This window comes from Cnephaeus nilssonii (genome assembly GCF_951640355.1).
Source record: "Cnephaeus nilssonii genome assembly, chromosome: 1".
Taxonomy (NCBI): Eukaryota; Metazoa; Chordata; class Mammalia; order Chiroptera; family Vespertilionidae; genus Cnephaeus; species Cnephaeus nilssonii.
The window spans coordinates 30,563,354-30,588,584 of record NC_137072.1 but is presented as its reverse complement, the minus strand read 5'-3'; the positions used below and the strand labels follow the sequence as shown (position 1 = coordinate 30,588,584).

The following is a 25,231-nucleotide window of genomic DNA, read 5'->3' as shown; positions in this document are numbered from 1 at the left end:
GTTTTATTTCTAATTTTTAATGCCTCTACATTATTTTATCTGATTGCATTGGATAAAACCTCAATGGTAATGTGTAGTGGTATTTCTCTCTTTTCCGCGCCATCATGGAAAAGGTTCTGGTCCGGTTGCTGAGTGGAGGAGCTGGGGACTAAGAAATTAAAGAAAGAAAGAGACCAAGACGCAGAAATAGATTCATGAAGCTGGGAGCTGGGTGGGCTGCCATCCTCTCTGATGGAGAGGTAGCATGACCCCGACCCACACGCAGCGCGTTTATTTTAAAGGCCTAGATTTACATATCTAGTCCCGCCCCTGCCTACACCTGGGCTGCTATGATTGGGGAAGCATGTTCCCAGGGTGTGACTCGGCCTACGCCCTGAGTTCAGTTGATGATAATTAAGGAAATGCCCAGGTGCCTCCCAGGCAGCCCTCTACAGTATTGTCAAGTAGGAGAAGAAATAGTTTTGAACAAAGTTGCAGTACCAGAGGATAGCTGAGTGGAAAAATAGAAGGGCACAGAGTAGTCTAGACTAGGGCTTAGGGCTAGAGATATAAATCTGAAAGAGACAGCATAGCATCATTACAAAGAATATGGGCTCTGAAGCCTAGAGGAGACTCTCAGCTCCATTACTGTGGGTCCTCGAGGTGTGTGACCAAGGTAGAAATTACATCAGGCAATTTATCAAACCTCCCAGCACTCTAATGTCTCATTTGAAAAATGGCAGTAATAATTATAACATTTACTTCATAGTACAGTTTTCAGAATTAAATTAGTCAATATATGTAAAGGGCTGAAATGATGAAACTTCTGAGAAAAAATAGAATGACAAGAGCCAAGGTCATTTCATTGGCAAATTCCTACACTGCACCCTTCTTAACAAATTTTTGGTCATGGATTACTTTGAGAATCTTATGAAAGCTATCCTTCTAATTCCAGGCTAATTATAACAGGAACATCAGACAAATTCCAATAGTGGGGCATCCTACAAAACATCTGACTAGTATTCTTCAAAATTATGAAGGTCATCAAAAACAAGGAAAATGAGAAACTATCATATCCTCTTCATAACCAAGAGGAGCCTAAAGAGACATGATAACTAAGTGTAATTTGGAGCTCTAGATGGGATCTTGGAACAGAAGAAAGGACATTAGGGAAAAACTGAGAAAATTTGAATAAAGTATAAACTTAATTAATAATAATGTATCCATATTGGTTCAGTAGCTGTGACAAATGTACATCCTAAGATATCAATAATGGGGAAAACTTGGGTCAGCAGATTTATAGAATGAGAGTCAAGTGAGCATTCAAAGAAAGAAAGCCAAAGAGATGAGGAACCAGGGGATCATGATGTCTTATGATAAAAAAAGTGAAATTTCAAAAGGGAAGAGTTACATCTGGAAACACATGCTAAACAAACTTCGAGGAGAATGAGAGCCATTGGACTTGGCAACTCGTAGCTTTTTAGTGTGCGCTTAAAAACATTCCAGTGGAAGCAAAAGACACACGGAATAGCAACGGAATGAGTCGGTAGGGAGGAAATAGAAACAACGAGGTGAACTATTCTTATGATATACTGAATTAGGAGGAAAAGAAATAAGGATTGATTTTGGGGGGAGCAACTTAAGTACCTGTATGCTTATAAGGCTGAGGAGGGGGGTCCAGTGGGAGTGGGGAGCTAGAGCAGGGACAGCTGACAGGGCACAGGGCCAGAGGCAGTAGAGGAGAAGTGATCCAAAGCACAATGGTGTCAGGCTTAGAGAGATCAGGAATATGTTTTAAGTGGAGCGACAGAAGAAATAATGAGTAAAGATGGGGCCATTATGAAATGTAAAAAGGAAAGTTGAGGATAATCAGAAACAAGGGAGAATGCAGAAGGCAAGTGAGAAAGGAACATGAAGCAAATACATCACCTGACCAAATCCTTAGTATAATTAAGGGTAGGGGTGGCAGTAGACTGCAGAATAGTGCCCAATCTTTTGACTTCTGGCTCTGGCTCTGCACCACTAGCTGTGTAATTTCGAACAATCTACTCAGACAGACTCCTACACTACATTTCCTCATCTCTGAGCAAGATTGAAATTCCTTTCAAAGGCATGTCATGAAAAATCTAGGGTAAACTTAAATATATATATATATATATATATATATATATATATATATATATATGCCAAAATATATTATAATTTTCAAGCTAGCAAATCTCATCTAAGTATCCTCAAATTTTCATAAACTTCACCCAACTATCAAAGATATCTGCTCATTCCATGGCCCTTTTCCTAGCCTCCCACAGGAATTCCTCCAGGGGGTAAATGAGCTTAAGGCACTGTGAAATTTGACCAGGTACCTGGGAGGAATTCTTCCTACTTCATCTTATGGATGGGCATCCAAGGTGAGGAGGGACCACAGTGAACCAGTGAGTGGGACAGGAAGAAGACTTGGGTCTCTGACACTCAGAACTGATTTACTTTCCTTAAACATTTAGGTGGTAGACTGAAACTGGCCAACAAGCTCTCAACCCAAGGTCATCATACTAAACTTCTGTCATTTTAAAGTGAAGACCAAGTGTTCTCTTCTTTAAAGGTGTTCACATTTCTTACCTCACTAACATCTACTCTATTGACTGCATCGGCAACTCTCTTTGTCCTACTGGGATCCATATTGTGTCATCTCCCATATGTTCTCTTCCTTTGCTCCCCACCTGCCAGTGGTTGTCCAGTCATACTGATCATCCCTTCTCTCCCGTCTCTCCAATCTACCTATCCCCTCTGCTCTTTCCCAGTCCCAAGGCTTCTCTTAGCTCTCACTCAGCCTATTATAACGGTCTATTAATTCCTTACCCCTCAAACTGTGGTTGGAACAGCAGCAGCAACCCCTGGGAGAAATTCAGGTTCTCGGGTCCTACTCCAAACCTGCTAGGTCTGAATTTGCATTTTAATAAATTCCCTATGTAACTCATGTGCACACAAAAGTTTGAGAAGCACTAGCCTAACTGATCACCCTACCTCCCACCTCTTGTTGCCCTGCTGCTGCCCCCCAACTAGCCATCTGTAAATGCAAAAAATAAATAAATAAAAAAAATTCTTCTTAAAGAACAGATCTGAGTACAGCATCCCGTAGTCATAAACCTTCAAATGGCTGCCTGATGCCTCATAGATGACATTCACATGATTTCCTCCATGATTTTGTCCTAACCATCTACCGTCTAGCTTTCTGTGCTAAATGTCCTAAGTGCTGAGACTCAATGCTGACCTAAATGGAACAGTCAGCTCTCAGTTCCTCATACATAGTAGTACACAGTATTTCCCCAACACATCACCTTGTCTCGCTCATGCTGTTCCCTTTCTTCTACTAATCCTTGCCTGGGAAATGCTTTTTATCCCTCCAGATGCTGCTCACAGAGTCGTTATTTTCATAGCTCTCTTTCCACTGTCCTACCTACCATACACAAGTAATTACTTCCTTCTGGGAGTTCACATCACTTTGCATTTGATTTTTTCTTTCTACCAGTTATCATTTTTCTGCAGTTCATAATGTTAGGGCACTCTTTTAAGTTTCATTAATTGGAGAAATTTATGCAGGAAAAAGTTCACTTTACATATAATTTGATTTGGCTGCAAAACGCTTATATAAGAGTCATAGCTTTGAGACGTCATTATATCATAGTAACTTCATATGTTGTGAAATGGTTTTCTATAATCTTGACATTTTCTTCAGAGAGCCAGTTCTCCTGTTTTAGTTGCCTTATAAGACCTTCCAAAGACTTCAATCTCCCTAGAGTTTGTTGCTCTTGTAGCTCAAGAAAAGTAATCTTTGAATGTAATTTAGAGATTTTCTGCCAAAGATGGTCCTTATTTATATTCTGTCTGCAGTAAGAATGTTCAAGTTGTAAGACTTCTGTCTCATAGTCTAGCTCCTTACAGGAGTCTTCACTGTCTATGTCTTCCATTTCTACAATTTTTTTTTTGGGGACAGGCATAAAATAATTATAGGTTTGGAATTTTCTGTGGGCACATAAATGGCAATAACAGATTCTTTATTTGGGTTTAATTCTTCAACCGTTTGAGTAATTGTGCTGAGTAAGAATGAATTTTCCTGTGCTGACTTAATTTCCACTGAATTATTTGTAACAAGATGATTGGTAGTTATTTCAAGCACTTCTTGGGTTTCCAAAGACTGCTGACTACTTTCTGAATTTGAAATTGTCCAAGTAATAGTTGTCGAATTTAGATTCTCAAAAGATGTGTGAAAACCACCTATGTCTTGGTTAATTGATGTTTCCAAGGTAGATTCTGGTTTTCCAGGATCTTCCAGTTTAACTAGATTAAGAGTTAATATGTTATCCTGCTTTTGGAGCTGGTGGCTTCACCAATGCAGATGAAAGGAGTGATTCTGCATGCGCAGGGAGGACTCCTGTATTAACTGTATTTTTCTTTGGCTTTTTTGATGCAAATGATCCTTGTGACTTGGCTTTCAGGCACGCCTCTGTCTCATACTCTATTTTTTTCTTCTGACAGTTGTTTTGGAAGGGTCTTTTTCCTGACTGTCTTCAGGCAAAGAAAATATTGTTGGAATTGCAGTTTCAAATATCGAATCCCCCAACTGATGTCAAGAGACTCAGGTGTGAAATGGTCACTACACAGGAATTGGTATTTACTGGGCATCCATGAATCTCGTTTCATGTTCATTAACCATTTTTCAAGTCTCTCTTTGTCATGTAGAGAAATGGGTAAAAACTAAGCTTGAAGACCTTATTATTCCTTCCCCGCTGGTTCTTACAGCAAATCGCTGTGCAAAAGCGAGGCATCGCTCCAGCACGGCCTGGCCCAGGAGGGAGACCCGCCTGACTCTGGGCACAGATGGGCCGTCCTCGCTGCCGCCGCCCCACGTCCAGGCCACGCACCACCGCACCTGCGTCCGGACGAGCTCCTTTCCCCCATTTTTCTATCACAATCTCTGATTTGTCATTACCCCTACCTAATGTTTCTTGAAAGTTTCTCACCATGGTCTTCCAAATTCCTAATTCATTTTACTGCTATACTCATATTTGTTCCTGAGTCTGCTATCCTGCTTGTTCAATATTTTGAATCTGACTCCTACACAAAGCCAATGGCATCACCTCTAGGCTTTTATGGTTCCGTAAGGTCAGTGAAAACCTTTTATCCACACTTCTGTCCTCTACATCCTTTCTTCTTCCTGAAATATTTAAGTTTGCTTCCTGAAAGAATTCCTACAAGTGAAAGTAAAAATTTTAAAGGCAGAAAAGAGTGCAGCAATAGTAGGCTTTCTTGTGATTCCTGTCCCACCACCTCTCTCTGAATTTCAGTCTCCGGCTATGTGAAGTCAGGATGACAATATCTACCTTTCAGTGGTGTAGCGGACATTAAAGGCAATCTAGACAAAGGATCAGGACACAGGCAAGACTCAGCTCTCATAGTTACTATGATATAAATGGCCCCAATTGGAGGACCTGAGTTCTGTGACTTCTTCAAAGATAATGATCTGAATTAAACCACAACATTTCATAAACACTTTCCAGTGACCCAGATAGTTTAGACATAGCTCTACTTCTCTCTGAGAGAGAACCTTCCACAGCTGCGTGAAAAGCACACCTGTTCCTGAAGATTATGATTCTACACAATGGGAAAGTACTAAACTGGGAATCAGGTTGCCACACAACCTATTTCCTCATCCACAAAATGCGGAGGTTGACCTAAATGATCTTTAGGGTTTCTCCCAGCTCTCGGATCTTAGGATCCTTAAGGGTTATAGTCAGCATGTCCTATGGTATTTTGCACCAGAAATACTTGGTTTTCGCTGGTTGGGCTTCCTAAGGAAGATGGATACTATCTTTGACATCGGGTATATCGTGGTTCTTCTTCGATCTAACATAGAAGATGAATGGCTTTAAGTGAAGAACCATATCATTTCTTTATTGGGTGCCCTGAACTCTTAATATACTTCTATACCCTTTGTGTAAAGCTTAGTAAATCATCATCTAGAACTTTCTGTGCTTAGTGAGTCATCCCCCATTTCTACTGTATAGATCAGGGGTGGGGAACACAGAACCCGAGGGCCCTATAAGACCTGCAAAATCACTTGGTCTAGCCCTGCCAAATATGTTTGATTTTTTTGGATTGTTTTTATTGTAGTTGATTTCCAGTTTTATGCAACTGTGATATGAGAAGATGCTTGATATGATTTCTATCTTCTTGAATCTGAAGAGACTTTGCCTGTGACGCAATATATGGTCTATCTTTGAAAATGACCCATGTGAACGTGAGAAGAATGTATATTCTGTGGCTTTCGGGTGAAATGTTCTGAAGATGTCAATTAATTCCATCTGACCTAGTGAGTCATTTAGAATGGATGTTTCTTTGCTGATTTTTTGTTTAGAGGATTTGTCCAATGGTGATAGTGGGGTATTAAAGTCACCTACTATGATTGTATTGCTGTCAATCTCTCCCTTGATATCCTCCAGAAGTTTTTTTATATATATTTGGGTGCTCCTGTGTTGGGTGCATATATGTTTACCAGAGTTATTTCTTCTTGATGGATTGCTCCCTTTAGTATTATGAAGTGGCCTTCCTTATCTCTTTTTATGTCCTTCATTTTGAGATCTAATTTGTCAGATATAAGTATTACTATCCCAGATTATTTTTCATTTCCATTCACCTGAAAAATCTTTTTCCATCCCTTCACCCTCAGTCTGTGTGCGTCTTTTTTTCTGAGGTGGATTTCCTGTAGACAGCAGATATATGGGTCATGTTTTCTTATCCACTCAGTTGCACTATGTCTTTTGATTGGTGCATTTAATCCATTTACATTTAAAGTTATTATTGATAGGTACTTGTTTGTCGCCATTTTTATTCTTTACCCCTGTGTTCCTCCTTCCCTTCTTATTTCTTCTTTTTACAGCATTTCTTGCATTGCTGGTTTGGTGGTAATAAACTCCCCTAGTCCTTTTTTGTCTGTGAAGCTCCTGATTTCACCCTCAACTTTGATTGATAGCCTTGCTGGGTACAGTATTCTTGGATTCAGACCCTTCTTTTGCATGACTTTGTATATTTCATTCCATTCCCTTCTGGTCTGATGTGTTTCTGTTGAGAAATCAGTAACTAGTCTGATGGGGAATCCTTTGTAGGTATCTTTCTGTCTCTCTCTGGCCGCTTTTAAGATTCTTACTTTGTCGTTGGTGTTTGCCAATTTAATTATAATGTGCCTTGGTGTCTGTCTTTTGGGGCTCATTTTGTTTGGGACTCTGTGAACTTCTTGGATTTGTGTGAGTTTTTTCTTCCCTATTTCAGAGAAGTTTTCTGTCGTTATTTCTTCAAACAGGTTTTCTATTCATTGCTCAGTTCCCTGTCCTTCTGGCACCCCTATTATGCAGATGTTATTTTGTTTCATGTTGTCCCAAAGTTCTCTTAGGCTCTCCTCCTGCTGTTTAATTTTGTTTTTTCTAGAAGCTGCTCTGCTTGGGTATTTTTCCCCACCTTGTCTTCTAGCTCACTGATGCAGTCCTCTGCTTATTCTAGTCTTCTGTTGATACTTTCTTTCGAGTTCTTTATAGCAGTGATGTCATTTTTCATTTCTTCTTGGTTCTTCTTCATTTCCTCTTGGTTCTTACACATATTGTTGAATTTGTCTTTCATTCTTTTCATCCACCTTATGACCATTTCTCTGAATTCTTTCTCTGACAGGTTGCTTTCCTCCATTTCATTTACTTCCTTTTCTGGTGATGCCTGTTTTTCTTTCATATGCAGGCTGTTTATTTGTTTCCCCATTATCTCTCTTCTCTGGGTGTCTGGTTATGTAGTTCTCTCTCTCCTGCGTTGATTTAAAGGCACACAATACAATACAATACAACAAGGCACAACGCATAAGACACTGAACACAAATGTATTCATGATATTAATAGCCCCAAATAAAGGTGACCATAAGAGAAAAGAGAATTGGGGGATAAGAAAGAAAGAAGAAGAGAAAGAGAAAGAGAGAGAGAGAGAGAGAGAGAGAGAGAGAGAAATGAAATTGGGAAAAGAAAAAAAGTAAGAGAGAAAAGAGAATAAAAAGGAAGAGGGATAAAAATTATTTATGTGGGGAGAATACTCTAATAGAACAGCCACTAATCCCAGCAAATGCCAGCAACAAATACCTAGAGATGAATGCAAACTACAAACAACAACTAATATCAAGGGAGGCCAGGGAAAACAGAAACAAAAACAAACAAACAAAGAAAAACAAAACAAAACAAAAAGAAAAAGCAAAACAATCTCACAAACAAGCATAAAAAAACCAATATAATCAACAATCAAGCAAACAACAACAAATGACAGAGAGAGAGAAAATTTGGATAGAGAAGAAAGAGAAGAGAGAGGTGTGTATGGACTTAGAGCAGGGGATTGGGAATTAGATATAAAAGTAGGGTGAAATTTTAACAGGGGGTAAAAAGAAGGAATAGGGAAAATCTAAAGCAGGAATAGGGTAAGAGAAACAGGACAACAAAAGAGGAAAAGTGAGGAAGAGAGTGTTGGTATAAAGGTAAAGTTGAGATAGAGTAAAATGATGCTAAAGGAAAGATGAAAATAGAATGTAGAACACTGATCCCAAAATAAAATAAAGAGTAAAATGACAGGTTTTTTTTTTTTTTAAAAAAGGTAAAATAGTAGTAGTAATAATACTGATTAAAAATAAAAAATGTAATAATTAAAAAGGTAAAATCAAGTGAGGAAAAAAGAAGAAAATTAATTTCTTAAGTAAAAGATGAACAAAAATGTGCAGTAGTGAAGGTCATTCACTTCTGTTCTGTTTGGATCGCCTGTTTCCTAGTCAGGACAGTATTGAAGATCTCTGCATTCCACTGCTCCTCAGTGTTGTAGGCCACAGTCCTGATTTTCAAGCAGGCAGTACTTCTTTGTTTCTTATATTCCTTTGTGTTTACACAAGAGTCAATTTGTGATTCAACCCCTGGGTGGCAGTGTTTCTGGATTGACCTCCAGGTCTATAGGTCCTCTGTAGCTAGTGTTTAGATTTTGTTTTCCCCGTGGCACTTAATACCGGTTTGGGGGAAAGGGTTGCCCCAGAGCTGGTTCTCTGATCGTTATTCCCCACTCTGATCCCCAGGTTCCACAAAAACAACTTTCCCCTGCAGTCTCTTAGAGTGTCCCCAATTGGGTGATCCTATGTATTGGGCTTAGTAATCAGAAGCAAGGATTTAAAGAGGGAAGAGAGAGAGAGAGAGAGAGAGAGAGAGAGAGAGAGAGAGAGAGAGAGAGAGAGAGAGAGAAGAGTCAGAGTAAGTGCGTGAACTCTGGAGCTGCAACGCAAGTCTGTGCAGTCTTTTTTCCCTTGGGTCTAAGCAGTCAGCACACTCTTAAAATTTTTAGGTTGCCCTTTTGCGCCCAGATCAGCTATGGGTTGTTTTTTAGAGTTCCCTTCTGTTAGCAGCCCTGAGGATCCCCTTCCACCTTCGCGGATCACGCTAGCCCCAATGGCCGAGGACTTTTCTGGACAGAGACTTCCCCGGATCCTCCAGCTCCCACAGTGCACATTTCTCTCTCCTGCCCAGACCACAGACCTCACCTTATCCCAGGTGAAATCTGACCTTTCCGTGAGGGAGTGCAGAGCTCCTCCGAATTCATGTGCTCGCGCCCACATGTTCCGCTGGGTGCTGTTGTAAATCCCCGGGATTTTCAGGCTTCCAACAACATCCACTCTACCATTCAAGAGGGCGTGGTCTCCACCATCAGAGCCGGTTGCTCAGGGAGGGATGCCAGCAGCAGTGGAGGCTGCCCGGTCTGGGGAACCCCCTCCGGTGGTCCCCCTCAGTCCCCTGGAGTATAGCTGTCCTTCAGTTCACAAAACTCCCCGTGTGACCACACACTCTCCCTTTGTTCTCTCACTTACACACTATCTTGCAGTCTGCCTTCCTTCAGTCAGCAGACACTTTGTAAAAATTTTTAATCAAGTATTTTTTGACACCCATATATCTTGATTTACAGTAACATTAACTAAAGAGAGAATCTGGTGTTCAACTGGAAAGAAATATGAAATCAAATGAGATGGTTGGAAGTCTTTACCCATTATTTCCTCTTCTGCCTCCCACTCCTCCTTAATTTTTTCTTCTCTCTCATCACTTATGTTTCTGCAGAGTTTGTCTTCAGGCTCTAGAACTGAGGATGGAATGATTATATTAACTATATTTTAGTTAAAGGACTTCTTTGCACTGATGCAGAGAAATAACTAAAATTTGCATCACTTGTTATTTCCATTTTTATTTTAAAAATAATATAGCCCCATCTTGGTCCACATACCAGCTATATCTTCTGATTCTGCCTAACCTTATATCACAACTATTTCCCAGGTGACATCATAATCAGTTTAATATTTGCATAATGTCATAAAACACTGATTTCTCTTATTTAACCATTTTTCTTTATGAGAAGATTCAATAGTATCTAGGTTTGTGGTTGAACAACAAGAACAATCACTGAGCATATTTGCTCTCTCTCCTGTTGAATTGGTTGCTTAGGGAGCACTTCTTGTAGTGGGATTCTGGTGTCAATTATTATAAATATGTACATGGATTTTGGTATGTATTTATATCACTTATTTAATTGGAAAATGAACTCTTAGTTTTTCAAACACACTGCCACACAAATAAAATTGTATCACATTGCTGGTTTTTAAATTAGGGACTGGCTTCAGATTAATCCAGACCTCGTTTTTTCAAGAAATGAAGTGAGGCCACATTGATTCAATTAGCAAATATTCTACTCATCTGTGTGAGACTCTGAATCAGATGTTGTAAGGGGCTGCCAAGGGGACTAAGGCACAGTTCTGGCCCCAGATGGGATCCCAGATGTGGTAGGAGGTGCAATATAAAACCGTTGGGTAACTGGTGGTTTGCCTCTTGTTCTTGGAAAAGTCAACATCACATTAGCTGGGGGCACTGCACAGTGGAGGCGCCAGTGGGATGGACACAGCAAACCTGAAAAGCTAAAGGTACTTGACATCTGTGGGACTCAACGGTACTGGGGAGTTCAGGCTCTGAGGATGACCTTGAGAGAGCCACATGTCTTCTATGAGACTCTGGTTCCTCATCTGTGAAATGGAGACAGTGTTTCCCTCAAACACTGTTGTCAGGATGAAATGCTAATGAGAAAGTCCTTTGGAACAAAATAATCCTATACAAAAGTCACATATTAGTGATTTATCGACCTTCCTCCTTCTTTTTCTCTATCTCTTACTTCCAATCCATCACCGTTCTCCTGTGTTTAACTCCTTATAATTCATTATTTGGGAATCCAGATCATTCCCTTCTTGGGAAGAACATATTTCCCATTTCTACTCCAAACATCAGCTAGTTGGCAAAGAGCAGAGGATTGTATGAACTAATTTATGTTAAGAAGTGATATTAGTCTGCTCAGGCTGCCATAATAAAATACCAGACTTAGCAGTTTAAACAATATAAATTTACTTTCTTAAACCTCTGGAGGCTGGAAGACCAAGATCAAAGTGCCAGCAGGATTGGTTTCCTCTGAGGCCTCTCTCCTTGGCTTGCAGACAATAGCCTTCTTGCTGCCTCTTCACAGGGTCTTTTCTCTGCACCCATCCCTGGCATCTCCCAATTCTTCTTCTTGTAAGGAAACAAGTCAGATTGGATTAGGGCCTGCTCATATGACCTAATTTAATCTTAACTACCTCTTTAAAGGCCCATTCTCTAAATACAGTCACATTTTGAGTTTCTGGGGATTAGAGCTTCAACATATGTATTTTGGGAGACACAATTCATCCCATAACAAAGAATCAATGATAAATGATATTCTAAAACTCCTGGCATTGTGAACAGGATGCTGAAGGAGAAAGCCATAAAGGATGACTAAATGAAGGATGGAGATTGAAGCATCTCATGCGCAGTTGGATGGCAGGGCAAGGGGGGGGATAGAAGGATTAGGACTAAGAACTGTCTTGGCATCCTTCACAGACCAACACAGGCAACCACCAGCAGCAGACACTTTAAATACTCTCAGTAGAGAAAATGACATCTAAATCCAGAATTGTACCAATACTTACAGAGAGAAAAATATTTCTCCTCCCACCTTCTAAAGAAAATTCTCTGTTTGCCTCCTGAGCTTCTAGGCCCATTGTGAGCCAAAGAAATGATAGAGCTGAGAGCACAGAACAATTTAGATTCAGAACCTTTGGTAGAAATGAGAAAGATAGGCACAAGAATAAAGGCAGACAAATATCACATGATCTCACTTATATGTGGAATCTAATGAATAAAATAAACTGACAAATAAAATAGAACCAGAGGCATGGAAACATGGAACAGGCTGAGGAATCACAGAGGAAAGGGGGAGAGGGGGTGGGAAGAGAATAACCAATGAACTTATATGCATACTAGAGGCCTGGTGCACGAATTCGTGCATGGGTGGGGTCCCTCAGTGTGGCCTGCGGGGATCGGGCAGAAACCAGCAGTCCAACGCTGCCTGCTGCTCTAACCTGCCACTCCCGCTCATCCTGGCCCCGCTGTGCCTGCTGCAGGCTCGCACCCAGTCAGTCCTGATCAGGAGAGGCTCGCGCTGCTGCTGCTATGCTCGCCAGCCATGAGTCTGGCGCCCATCCTGGGGAGATGGGGGGGAGAGGGGGCAGGAACGCAATCAGCCCAAGGGCAGTGGGATGCCCTTGCCAGCCCGGGATCTGAATCCATCCCACTGATTCATATGGGTTGTCGGGAGCCACCTGGCGGCTGCTTTTATATTGTTTCTTCCTTGCAGAGTGTCTAGGGAGGGAAAGTGGCTGCAGTGCCCAAGGCAGTAGCTTTACTTCCTCTCTAGCATTTGGTAGTGTCACACTTTTACGCATTTTACCCCTTCTAATGGACTATTTCACGGTGGGTTCCAATTTGCTTTTTCTTTATGTTGAGCACTCTTTCTAGTGCTTACTGATCATCATATATTTTCTTTGGAGAAGTGACTCTTCAGGTGTTTGCCCTGTATTTATTGGGTTATTTGCCCTTTTTATTGATTTGTAGTTCTTTTTATAATGTGGACACGAGTCTTTTTCTCAGATATATAACTCTATCTCTATCATTTATTTTTTCCATTTTCTACTCATCTTAGGATGAGCAGTAATTTTTGATTTGTTCTCCTTTTATGGTGTTTTTCTTCTCATCTCTAGGAACTCTCTGCCTATAATTAGCTTGCAAAGCTTTCTTTTAGCAGCATAATAGTTTTAACTTTTATTTTTGTATCTACAATATATAGATCTAGTGTCTAAATATTTAGATATGTAACAAAATGAATTTTTGGGTATGCAGTATTCCATTGATCTAGCTTGTCCATTCTTTCACTAATACCACACTATTTTTTTTTTAAAAAAAGTCTTTATTGTTCAGATTATTACAGTTGTTCCTCTTTTTTCTCCCCATAGCTTCCCTTCACCCGGTTCCCACCACACCCCATACCCTTACGCCCCCATTGTCCTCGTCCATAGGTGTTCGATTTTTGTCCAGTCTCTTCCTGCACCCACATCCCCTTCCCCCCCGAGAATTGTCAGTCCACTCCCTTTCTATGCCCCTGAGTCTATTATATTCACCAGTTTATTCTGTTCATAATATTTTTTATTCACTAGATTTCTAGATTCACTTGTTGATAGATAGGTAACCACACTATCTTAATTACTGCAGCTTTATAGTAAGTCTTGAACCAGGTAGTGTCAGTCCCCCAACTTTGTTCTTCAATATTGTGTTGGCTATTCTGGGCCTTTTGCTTCTCCACATAAACTTTGGAATCAGTTTGTTGACATCCACAAGATAACTTGTTAGAATTTTTACTGGGATTGCATTGATTCTATAGATCAAGTTGGGAAGAACTGACATATTGACAATATTGAATCATCCTATCCACGAACATGGAATATCTCTCCATTTATTTAGTTATTTGATTATTTTATCAGAGTTTTATAGTTTTCCTTATATAGATCTCATAAGTATGTTGTCAGATTTATATCCAAGTACTTTATTTTTTGGGTGCTAATGTAAATGCTATTGTGTTTTTAATTTCAATTTTCACTTGTTCATTGCTGCTATGTAGCCAAGCAATTGACTTTTATATATTATTTTTGTATTTTTTTTAATCCTCACCCGAGGATATTTTTCCATTGATTTTTAGAGAGAGTGTTAAGAGAGGGGGGAAAGACAGAGAGAAATATCGATGTGAGAGAAACACATCTATTGGTTGCCTCCTGCAGGAGCGCCAACCAAAGCCCAGGCTGAGGAGGAGCCTGCAATCAAGGTATGAGCTCTTCTTCTTTTTTTAAAAAAAATACATTTTATTGATTTTTACAGAGAGGAAGAGAGAGGGATAGAGAGTTAGAAACATTGATGAGAGAGAATCATGGATCAGCTGCCTCCTGCACACCCCCTACTGGGGATGTGCCCGCAACCAAGGTACATGCCCTTGACCGGAATCGAACCTGGGACCTTTCAGTTCGCAGGCTGACGCTCTATCCACTGAGCCAAACCGGTTTTGGCAAGGTATGAGCTCTTGACCGGAATTGAACCTGGGACCCTTCGATCTGCAGGCCAACCTCTCTCCACTGAGCCAAATCGGCTAGGGCTAACTTTGTATTCTGTAACTCTGTTATAATCACTTATTAGTATGAAGAGGTTTGGGTTTTTTTGTGTGTGTCTTTTTTTTTTTTTTTGTCTGTTCTTTCAGATTTTCTACATAGTCAGTCATGACAACCGCAAACACAGACAATTTTATTATTTCCACCCAATCTGTATGCCCTTTATTCCCTTTCCTTTTCTGTTGCATTAGCTAGGACTTCTAGTACAATGTTGGAAAATGGTGGTTAAAAGGAACATCCTTGCCCTGGCCAAGTGGCTTAGTTGGTTGGAGCAGCATCTCATGCACCAAAGGGTTGCAGGTTCGATTCTGGTCAGGGCGTGTATGGGGGACAACCAATCAATGTTTCTCTCTTACTTTGATGCTTATCTCTCTCCCCCTCTCCTTTTCTCTCTCTCTCTAAAATCAATAAAAACATATTCTCGAGTGAGGATGAATTTAAAAAAAGGGGCGGGGGAGGGACATCCTTGCCATGTACCTCCATTGGTTTTTCTGATTATTATGCCTATCTTGTTTTAGCAACCAGATTTACCTTCTGATACTTAAAAAGTTGTTTGGTACTGACGCCTGATAAGTGCCAGTGAGTGGTACTGATGATACCTGTAGAGAGAAATGCCCTTTTGCAGGAGTCCTTTAAGGGATAAAATAAACTTTAGCCCAGTCTCTATATGAATTACCATTCTTTATTTTTTCTGGACAGAGGAAAAAAGTAGAACTAGCATCTATCTATGCCTATTATGTGCACGGTGCTCTGCAAGTTACCTTAGTATGTTACAACAAGTAATCTTTAAAACAAATTAGTAAAATAATTATGATAATACCCACTTTATGGAAAAGAAAGCCACATCTTAGGTAAGTAAAAATAATAAAGTTATATAACTAGTTAACTGGTAGAGCTAGAATTAAGAAAATCACCTTTCTCCCCTTTCTTGCCTTATTATGATTATTATTATGATTACCAGGATGTATTGAGTGCTTATGACACATGTTCCTCTATAATTGCTGGCCCACTGAGCCAATGAGATTGCTTTTGTTTAGTCCTTTCTTGGTTAGAGGTGGGCATTCTTCTCACCTTCTGTTCTTGGGGGTAATAGGAGTATCCTAAGTCTTAGATGGGAGTGATATCTAGGATGGCAAGACGCTGGTGAGCAGAATGTGCGGGTACAGGGAACCTTCACTACAATCTGAGTTATTAATAAGCAATTGGCAGATCATCCTCTACCATCAACTAGTGCAGCAACCAGCCAGGATTAGCTGGCTGTGGTAGAGTCCCCGGCTTTCTCGCCTTTTCCTCTTTCCTGTGATCCTTCTTATCCACTTCTTTTATCCAGTGTGTGGCTTCTTCCTAAAAATCTAGTTTCTTAAAAGGGGAACTGGTTTCATCTTTCTGATTAGACCAATGCCAATGGAGTCATCTTTCTGATTAGACCAATGCCTTTCCCCCTTTATAGTTGAGTGTTTGGCCACTACATCAAGGGTCTTTAGTGGGAAATCAAGGTCCATTTTTTGAGCTGAGTGAGGAGCAGGTCTTTGCAGTATGAAAAGGAATTTGGAAAACTAACCGATGGGTAGGTGGATGATAAACACACACTTCCTACTAGCCAGACATCGAGGGAAGCATTTTAAATTTCTATTTTTTTTAGTGATGCAGAATCATTAATTATAGAAAGTCAGACAATCCTGAAAAGTTCTTTTCTCACACACACATTTTGTCTTTTAACTAAATTTACATGGCTTTCCTCTCTTCTTTTTCTCATATTCCTTGGTCTTCCTCTCTCTACTTGCTCAGCATCAGGCATATTCAGAATAAAATCTCATTCATTTCTATTCATTTACTTTAAAATATATTGTAGTTTATATTTTAATTTGGTTGAAATTAAATTTTGAACTGTATCTCATACAAAAGTTTCTAAACAACAATGGCAACAGACTTAGTTTCTTTCTAGGAAAAAGTGGGGTATATATAAATCCTTTAAATAAAACGCAGATATGTGTGATTAAATCACTACATGATTAAATGTGTGAATGTTTGACTTGGACCCTCCTGAACTGGTAATATGCTTCTTTTCCTTCGCAGAGTTTTGTCTCAGGCCACCAAATCTCAGACATGCCACATTCAAAGCCACCACCTACGAAATGGGCACCCTGTTAAACTGTGACTGCAAGAAAGGTTTCCTCATAAGTAGAGGGTCGGTCTTTATGAATTGTACAGGAAACGCTGGCCACTCTGCCTGGGAAAACCAATGTCAGTGCAAAATGAATTGTAAGTGTTTCCTTTTGTAACTGCCAAGGGGAAGAGAAGAGCGTAGCAAAGAGTGAGACAGAGCTTCAGCTTTTGTTCACTCGGCCCCACAGACAAAAATTGTCCAGTCTGAACTACACGGGAACTAATTTTACTGGTTTCTGGAATATTCATACACTAAACAAATATTTAAGGAGTGTCTTCTAGGTCCAAGTACTGGTCTAGGCATGCAGGACGCCCAGCACTCAAGAAACTTATATTTCATGGTCAGGAAGAAAACAGACATTACACTAATGATTACTGAACAATTAAAAAATAATTCTAGTTCACAACAATGTGAATATACTGAATGCCACTGAACCGTACACTTAAAATGATTGATATGGCAAATGTTGTCATGTCTATGCTGAAGGCTATTGTCATTACACACATGAATACTGACAGGCCAGTGCGGACCTGGGCTGGACGTGAGCAGGGCCCACTAACAGCACCCCAAGGGCAGGGCTCATGTGTGGCACATCTTTGTAACAGCAGCACTTTGGTATTTCCTGGTGCACTGCAAGCACTAGAAAGACACTTTCTGAGGAAGTGAGTACATGAAGAGTGTTTACTATTATAAACATTTGTGAAGTTGTTTGCTTCATTCCATTCATATTCTCTAGCCCTCAGGAACACACAAAAACAAGCTACTCCTAAACCTGAAGAACAGAAGGAAAGAAAAACCACAGAAATGCAAAGCCAAACACGGCCCACAGACCAAGTTAACCTTCTAGGTAAGAGGGGAATCTGAACAACTGTTGTCTTGAGTACTAGGAGCCAGCCCGTCTCTTGCAGGTATATGATGTGGTCCCCAAAGGAAGAAAGTCTGTCCCGTTATCCTCTCCTCTAAGGATATCATGTCAACAATAGCATTTGCAGGCTCTTGGCTCAGCATTTCAAGTCACTCTCACAGAAGCCAACCTGGCCTTGGGGGTTCTTCCTGGTTTGAGAGTTGGCTGAATAGAATTCAATTCAATTCAATTCAATTCAATTCAATTCAATTCAATTCAATTCAATTCAATTCAAAAAGCATGTGTTGGGACTAAAGGTGCCAGGCACTGCCAACAGAAGATATAAACATGAGCAGACAATAGCTCCTTCTCTAAAGGAAATACTTTGTTTTTTCCCTAAGTAGAAGATAATGAACTGCCAGCAAAGCAATTTATTTCCAGATGCTTCTTAGGAGGAGTGTGTGTGTGTCTCTCTGTGTGTATGCCTGTGTGTGTGTGTGTGTGTGTGTGTGTGTGAGTAAAATGTGCTGGGCCATACTGGTGAGTCTTGAAGCTGCAGACAAATACCTCCTGGCTAATGGGTTATGGATGAGTGAGCACCATAAGTACCCAGTTGCTGCTGCAACTTTCTGAGATGAATCATGTTAATTAAAGTCAAGTCATAATGTCAGGAGGAAAGAGAGCCCATTAGGAAAGCCTGAGCTTTTGGGGGACTATACAATCTGCATGGGACCAGAAACCTATGGTCCCATGCTGATTGTATAATATTACAAAGAACTTGAACATATTATATAAAATCTCACTTGAACCTCACAACCCAGTGAGTGAAGGAGGAGGAATATTACTTCAATTTACTGAAAAAATTGAGACATTGAGAAGGTAAAAGATTTGGCTAAACTCACATAATTTAGGAATAAGACCTTGGGTCTCCTGAATTGGACTAGAAATCTTTCTACTGATTACTTATTTTAGACTAGTTCGAATTTATTTGCATCATCCATTATTTAAAAAAAAAGAAGAAGAATCCAGGGGCATTGTTGCAATGTGAGGTTTTTATCCATTTACACACACACAAACACACACACACACACACACACACACACACACACACACACACACACACCCAACTTTGTACTGGAATGGTATTTCAAAGCAAGTTTAATTATTGTTTTTTTCTCTACTTCTCCCATAATACCCTCCACAATTATTGAAAGGTTCCTCAAAATGTCAATGTTTGTTGTCCTTACTCAAGAGATAACCAGCTGGTTTTGGCTAAGGGATATTTCACAGATTGTCTTAATTAGTATGTTTTCATTTAAAAGAAGCAAACCCAATTAAAAACAGGTTCAGACAGTTATGAATATCACTGACTGTAAAATAAATTTTTTGAGACTAAAACATACGTTCAGTCATGATTTGCCAGGTGTTAGAGCAGACTGCTCAGGACAGAACCACTAAGCTTCCAGGTGGGGCAGAAGGGTTATATAGAGTATTTGTAGAGCTTATATTGGGTATTCAGGCTATGGAAGGCTTGGAAGGTTAGAGAATATGTGTAGCTTCCCATGTCTGAGGAATAGAGGGTACATGTGGTTCCATATGTCCAGATTGGGGATGGAGTGAAAAATCCTGAGATTATATCATAGCAGGACACGATCTTTAGGGTTAAAGGTCAGTCAGGCTTGGGTTTTAGTTTGGGAGTGGAAAGTTACTGAACACAGGGCATTTCCAGAGGCCTTCATTGGGCTAACCCAGGGCAAGCTTCAGGTATGGCTTGATCAGAGATCAGGCTCCAATTCTCTGAGATTCTCTCAGCCGCTCTCTCCTCGGGGCTTTGGCTTTGTCCCCAGTCCTTCTACCATGGTCCCAAGGTGACCATCAGCTGCAACCTGAGGATGTAGCTTCCTCAATCAGCAGTGGAGATAAGGGGTGGTTGGTCTTCACTTTTCAGTGACCCAAATTGGGCTAAGCCTGCTCTTATCCCTCAGCTGAGACCATCCTTCCCAGTCCTGTGCACTTGCCAAAACTCTCACTATCGTCAGAAGTAATTACTCATGCCTCTGTGTTCCCATAGCAAGCGTCTGTTCCTTAACTATAATACTCAGCACATTCTGCCTTCACATGTCTTTCTTACCCAGTTGACTGACCCCTCCTGCAGGAGTGACTGAGTCTCTGTGCCTTCCCACAAAGTACTTAGCAAAGTCCTGACACATAGACATTCTCAATACATATTGGTTAAATGAAAGAAAATAAATGAACAAACAAAAAAATAAGAACCAAGGTCTGGTCCCTAGGAAGGGGAAACTTGGACTCACAGTGCTCTCTCCAACTTGCCTTTGGAATTTCCTTTCCCTCTTCCAGGTCATTGCAGGGAGCCTCCACCATGGGAACATGAAGCTTCAGAGAGAATTTATCATTTCGTGGTGGGCCAGACAGTTCACTATGAGTGCGCCCAGGGATTCAGGGCCATACAGAAAGGTCCTGCCACGAGTACCTGCAAAATGATCTGTGGGAAGACAAGGTGGACACAGCCCCAGCTCAAGTGCACAAGTGAGAGTGAGAACGATCAGTTTCCAGGTATGGTGGCACCTTCCTGAGTTCACTAGTTTGCTTTTTCCATCAGGCCGACCAGGGTGGAATTCCTGACCTACCAGCTATGTAACTTTGGGCAAGTTAATCTCCTTGGGCCTCTATTTTTTCTCATTCTATAAAAAACACTAGAGATACTCAAAGGTCTCTATCACTTAAGGTCTCCTGAACCCTGAGTGGAGATAAGTAGCAGGAGAGGGAAGAGGAGAAAAGATCTTTGGAGTGTTCCAGAGCCCCCAGATCCCTCACTGGTGATAATGCCTCCCCTTTCCTAGCTGATCCTGAAATCCCACTTCTTCCTCTAAGCTACCAAGACTTCCTCTCGTTCAAAGGGGAAAGTCCAACCTGCAACCCACACATTTCTAATTTACTGATAGATCATGTAAATCCATTATTTGTACAGTGCTACACTGTTGACAGGCAACTTCCCCTTGCATACTTCCCACCTGAGCTTTGATAAAAATGCAAATGTGCAGAGAAGGGACTTATTCAAACACAAGCATGCACATTCCTTCATCCACACATACAACCAATGTATGCTGAGATCTTCTGCTATTTTCATTCTGAAGTTGTATTACTATTTCTACAATCTAAAGTCACTTACATTGTCCTAGCCAGGTGACTCAGTTAGTTGGAACATCGTCCCATATACCAAAAGGTTGCAGGTTTGATCCCCTGTTGGGACACATACAGGAGGCAACCCATTGATGTCTCTGTCTCTGTCTCTCCCCCTCCCTTCCTTTCTCTCTAAAATCAATAAAAACATATCCTCAGATGAGGATTATAAAAGTGTGTGTGTGTGTGTGTGTGTGTGTGTGTGTGTGTGTGTGTTAAAAGTCAGTTACATTTAACAATGGGTTACAGGTTTCTTTGCTCACCACTCTTTCCCATATCCCATGACTTCCTCTTGGATTCTTGAGAATTCTGTGTTTCTTTCCCATAGCTTGTCTCCAGTAAGCCATACTGGTCATAGTGTGTCCCCGGTTTCCTTTGTAAAAGGATGACAAGGTGGGGCAGTGTCCTGGGTAACTGACGACACCCATGCTGAATGAGGACCTATAACAGAGGAAAAACTATCCTTTTGTGCCTTTCTTCTTTGTTTGATAGTTCAGTGGTATTGGTGTTGTTATGACCTGTTTCCAAGTCACAGATGTAAACCAGGCCGAGTAGGAAGCCTAGAGAGAAAGCGTTTCTCCAAGTTCTATGGAAAACCAAGGCCAGAATTAGAATTCCCTCTCACTGGGCTCTGCTGGGGCCTCTTACGCCACTCCCTGTGGCTCTGATGTAGAGCCATGTGACGTGGCACCCACAGATAACATGCCCAGAACTGAGATTCACGCCTTAGCTAGTGTATCTAGAGTCAACTGAGGTGGGTGGGTGGGGCTGGATGTAAGACCCCCTCCCCTTTCAGTTCCACAAGCATTGCTTACTCTCTCTGCCAGGTGACGAAGAGTCTCCAGCAATCACGGACACTCCTTCTGGGAGTGAAGCTTCCTGTCCCTTCACCACGACGGGTACTACTACAGGTATGACTAGAGTCTGTTTCTATGAAGATAAAAGCCATTATATCAAATGGGAGAGAGGGAAGACCGTTTGTCTGGAGCAGCCTCGCCAGCATGGGCAGAGCTGCCCCGTGAATGTTAAGATGATCAAGCTCTGCATCCGACCTCCCAATCCTCAAAGGCTGGAAAGCAAGTGTCAGGAAGAGACAATACCATACCGAGGGCGGTGTCTTGAAGCAGAAGAAGGAAATGCTTGCGCACGGCCTGCCCTTGTCCTTTATGTCTCTTCCATCAGTCTCTGAGGTTCTAGCTCAGGGAGAACCCTAGCACTCTTCAGCCTGTGCAATCCAATAATTGCCTAAACAGAGCATCTTCCCCTCTCTCTTCTGCATAGATTTTCAGAAATATACAGAAGAGTCTACAACCACGGAGATGTTCATATTTACCATTGAGTATCAGATAGCAGGTGGGTAGGAGTCACTTCTATTATTAACAAAATGTACACCAGTCAGCGATTGTGGGGCATGTTGCTTGTGGGTGGGTGGGTTGGTTAGTTGTTTGTCATGACCCCCTATTTACACTATATGTTTATAAGAGTAAAATACTAACGCAGAAATTAACATAACCTAAAATCACAGTGAAGGCTCAAACTAGCCTCATTCAGCTCCTTCTGAATGGATCCTAAATGACAAAATACCCCATGCCTGGAAGTGAGGGTTGAAGCAAAGGGGGAGGGAGAATGTATAACCAGGGAAAGAAAAAAAATTCCTAAAACAGTACAGTTGTTTTCCTGGTAGGAGGGAAAAAACATGCTTTGCGGCAAGAAAACAATAAAATTAAAAATGAGCTCATAGAAAAAGAGTAGGATGGAGATCACCAGGGGCTGGGGCTGGGGCCGATAGGGAGATGGTAGTCAGAGGGCACAAATTCCAGTTAGAAGAGAAGTTCTGGGGATGAAATGCACAGCATGGTGATTGTAGTTAACAATACCGTACTGTATAATTGAAAATTTCAGAGAGGAGATCTTAAACGTTCTCACCACAAAAAAGAAATGGTAATTATCTGACATGATGGAGGTGTTAGCCAATGCCATGGTGGTAATCATATGGCACTATGTAAATGTATCAAATCAACATGCTGTACACCTTAAACTCACACAATGTATATCTATATATATAAAAAGCCAGCGACCAGAACGCCATAACAACCTGAATGACTGGTCGCTATGACGCCCACTGCAGCCAGTGAACGCCCAATCGGCCTCTCCCACCCTGATCGAGGGCTGGGTGGCTGGCCAACGCCCCCCATGACCCCTCCCTCCAGCTGGCCCCACCCCTGATAGGCCTCTCCCACCCTGATCAAGGGTGGGGCAGCTGGCCAACCCCCCCGAAGCCCTTCCCCCTGGCCGGCCCCAGCCCCAATCAGCCCACCCCACCCTGATCGGCTCGAAGCCCCTGCCTCCGGCAGGCCCCACCCTTGATAACACCCCTCTACCCCAAAGGGGGAGGGGCCAGCTGGCCAACCTCCTGCAGCCTCTCCCCCAAGCCAGCCCCACTCCCAATGGGCCCCTGCCACCCCGATAAGCCTGCAGCCCCTCCCCCTGACTGGCCCTGCCCCTGATTGCCTCCACCACCCCAATTGGGGGTGAGGCCCGCCAGCCAATCGCCCGTGGCCCCTTCCCCCAGCCAGCCTAGCCCTGATCAGGCCCTGATCAGGCCCTGATCGGGGCAGGCTGGCTGGACCCCACCTGTGCACGAATTCATGCACTGGGCCTCTAGTGTCAATTACCTATACTAATAAAAGGGTGATATGCTAATTAGACCAGATAGACCGGACGTCTTCTGGACAAAGCGGCAGTGACTGTGAGAGCTGAGGAGGGCTGGCAGTCGCAGCAGCAGCAGGGTGATGGGGGTAGCGCCTTCCCCTGATTGGCCTGGTCCCCTTCTGCAGAGGAAGGCCATATTGCAGTAGGACATCCCCTGAGGGCTCCCGGACTTTGAGAGGGGGGAGGCCAGGCTGAGGGACCCTCTCCCCCCAGTGCATGAATTTTCGTGCACTGGGCCTCTAGTATGTCAATAAAGCTGGGGAGAAAAGAAGAAAAACATGCTTTGAGGCACATTTAAGGTAGATAGGTAGGTAGATAAATGGCTCACTCCAGTTCTATTGGGAAATATGAACACTTTCAAGAGATGCTAAAGTGTTTATGATTTATCTTTACGTTCCAGTATTTCTTTTACCTGTCACAGGCCTCCCTCTCAGCCTCTTTAACTGAGGCCTGGGCTCTGAACCTTTCTGAAAAGAGGGTCTTTCAGTTTGATCTCACCTGAAAGCCTTTTGAGGAAAGGCACCATGACCTTCTCCATCCATGCCACCTCACCCAGTCCTGGAGCACCCTAAGAAATCTGTCAGGGGCGGGAAATCAGACACTGCAGAGCCCACCTCTTTGGGATATCCTTGCTCATGGGAGGATTTTCTCAGCCTGCTCTGTGACCTAGCCCAGGACATACTGTGCTGATCTGCTTCTCTGTTGGCAGTGGCCGGCTGCATTCTCCTGCTGATCAGTATTTTCCTTCTGAGTGTGCTCACCTGGCAGCGGAGACGGTGAGTACCTTATAAGGAAGCCCTTGCCCAAGCTATCTGTGAAGCCAGAGTAGGAAAAGCCTCAGGGCAGAGATACCCGGGTCCCCAGCACTCCCCATTCTCCTACTACCCACCAGCAGTTTGAAGAGTAGTAGAGGGAGAATTGGCCAAGTATGCACTCCCAAAGAGTCAATCAACAAAATTACAGCCACAGGGAATTGGAAGAGCAAAGGAAACTAACATTTGTTGAGCACCTACTGTATACCAATTTCAATGCTTGTCTAATAAACATTATCACAACCTGTCTTCTCAGAAACCTTCTCATAGCTACATCTTGAACAGATTAAGTAACATAAACTAGATTGCACAGCAGAGCTCCAAATGCAACTTGAATAGAGATCTCAAGGCCTTTCTGCCCCATCACCTGGCTAGAAGGAAGCTAGGCCCACCCTAAGTTCTTCTCTCCTGAGCTCTCACCCCACCTCCTGCAGACACACCAGAGCCTTCTTGACCAGGAACATGACTGATGTGTGGCCTTATTTCCACTAACTTGGATTCTCAATCTTGGCTGCAGATTGGAACAACCAGGAGGTATTTTTGTAAATTGATTTTAGAGAGAGGAAGAGAAAGAGAGAGAGAGGCAGAGAGAGAGAGAGAGAGAGAGAGAGAGAGAGAGAGAGAGAGAAGAGACATCCTGCCCTCTCCTGCCCAAACCCTGACCAGGGATCAAACTTGAAACCTGGGTATGTGCCTTGACTGGGAATGGAACCTACCACCTTTTGGTGCATCGGACGATGCTCCAACCAATTGAGCCCACCAGCCAGGACAGGAGATACTCTTTAAAATACTAATGCTTGGGTCCCAACCAAAATCTTTGGGGTTGGCCCTCAACATCAGTACTTTTTTCTTTTCAATTGAGATAA

At 42.1% G+C, this 25,231-nt stretch overlaps 1 protein-coding gene and 1 pseudogene across 2 annotated transcripts in view; one reads left to right on the top strand and one right to left on the bottom strand.

The window, feature by feature from the left end:
* Positions 1-24,333, top strand: part of IL2RA (interleukin 2 receptor subunit alpha) — a gene marked incomplete at both ends in the record, with an annotated part of 43,789 nt that extends 19,456 nt beyond the window's left edge. The window contains 6 exons of the mRNA XM_079776402.1: positions 16,706-16,891; positions 17,533-17,643; positions 19,999-20,214; positions 21,669-21,752; positions 22,123-22,194; positions 24,263-24,333. Coding sequence (XP_079632528.1) covers positions 16,706-16,891; positions 17,533-17,643; positions 19,999-20,214; positions 21,669-21,752; positions 22,123-22,194; positions 24,263-24,333 — 740 coding nt within the window. The remainder of the gene's footprint in view (positions 1-16,705; positions 16,892-17,532; positions 17,644-19,998; positions 20,215-21,668; positions 21,753-22,122; positions 22,195-24,262) is intronic.
* Positions 3,651-4,802, bottom strand: LOC307101268 (THAP domain-containing protein 5-like; annotated as a pseudogene). The gene has a single exon. The product of its transcript is annotated as a THAP domain-containing protein 5-like (transcript).
* Positions 24,334-25,231: the final 898 nt, after the last annotated feature.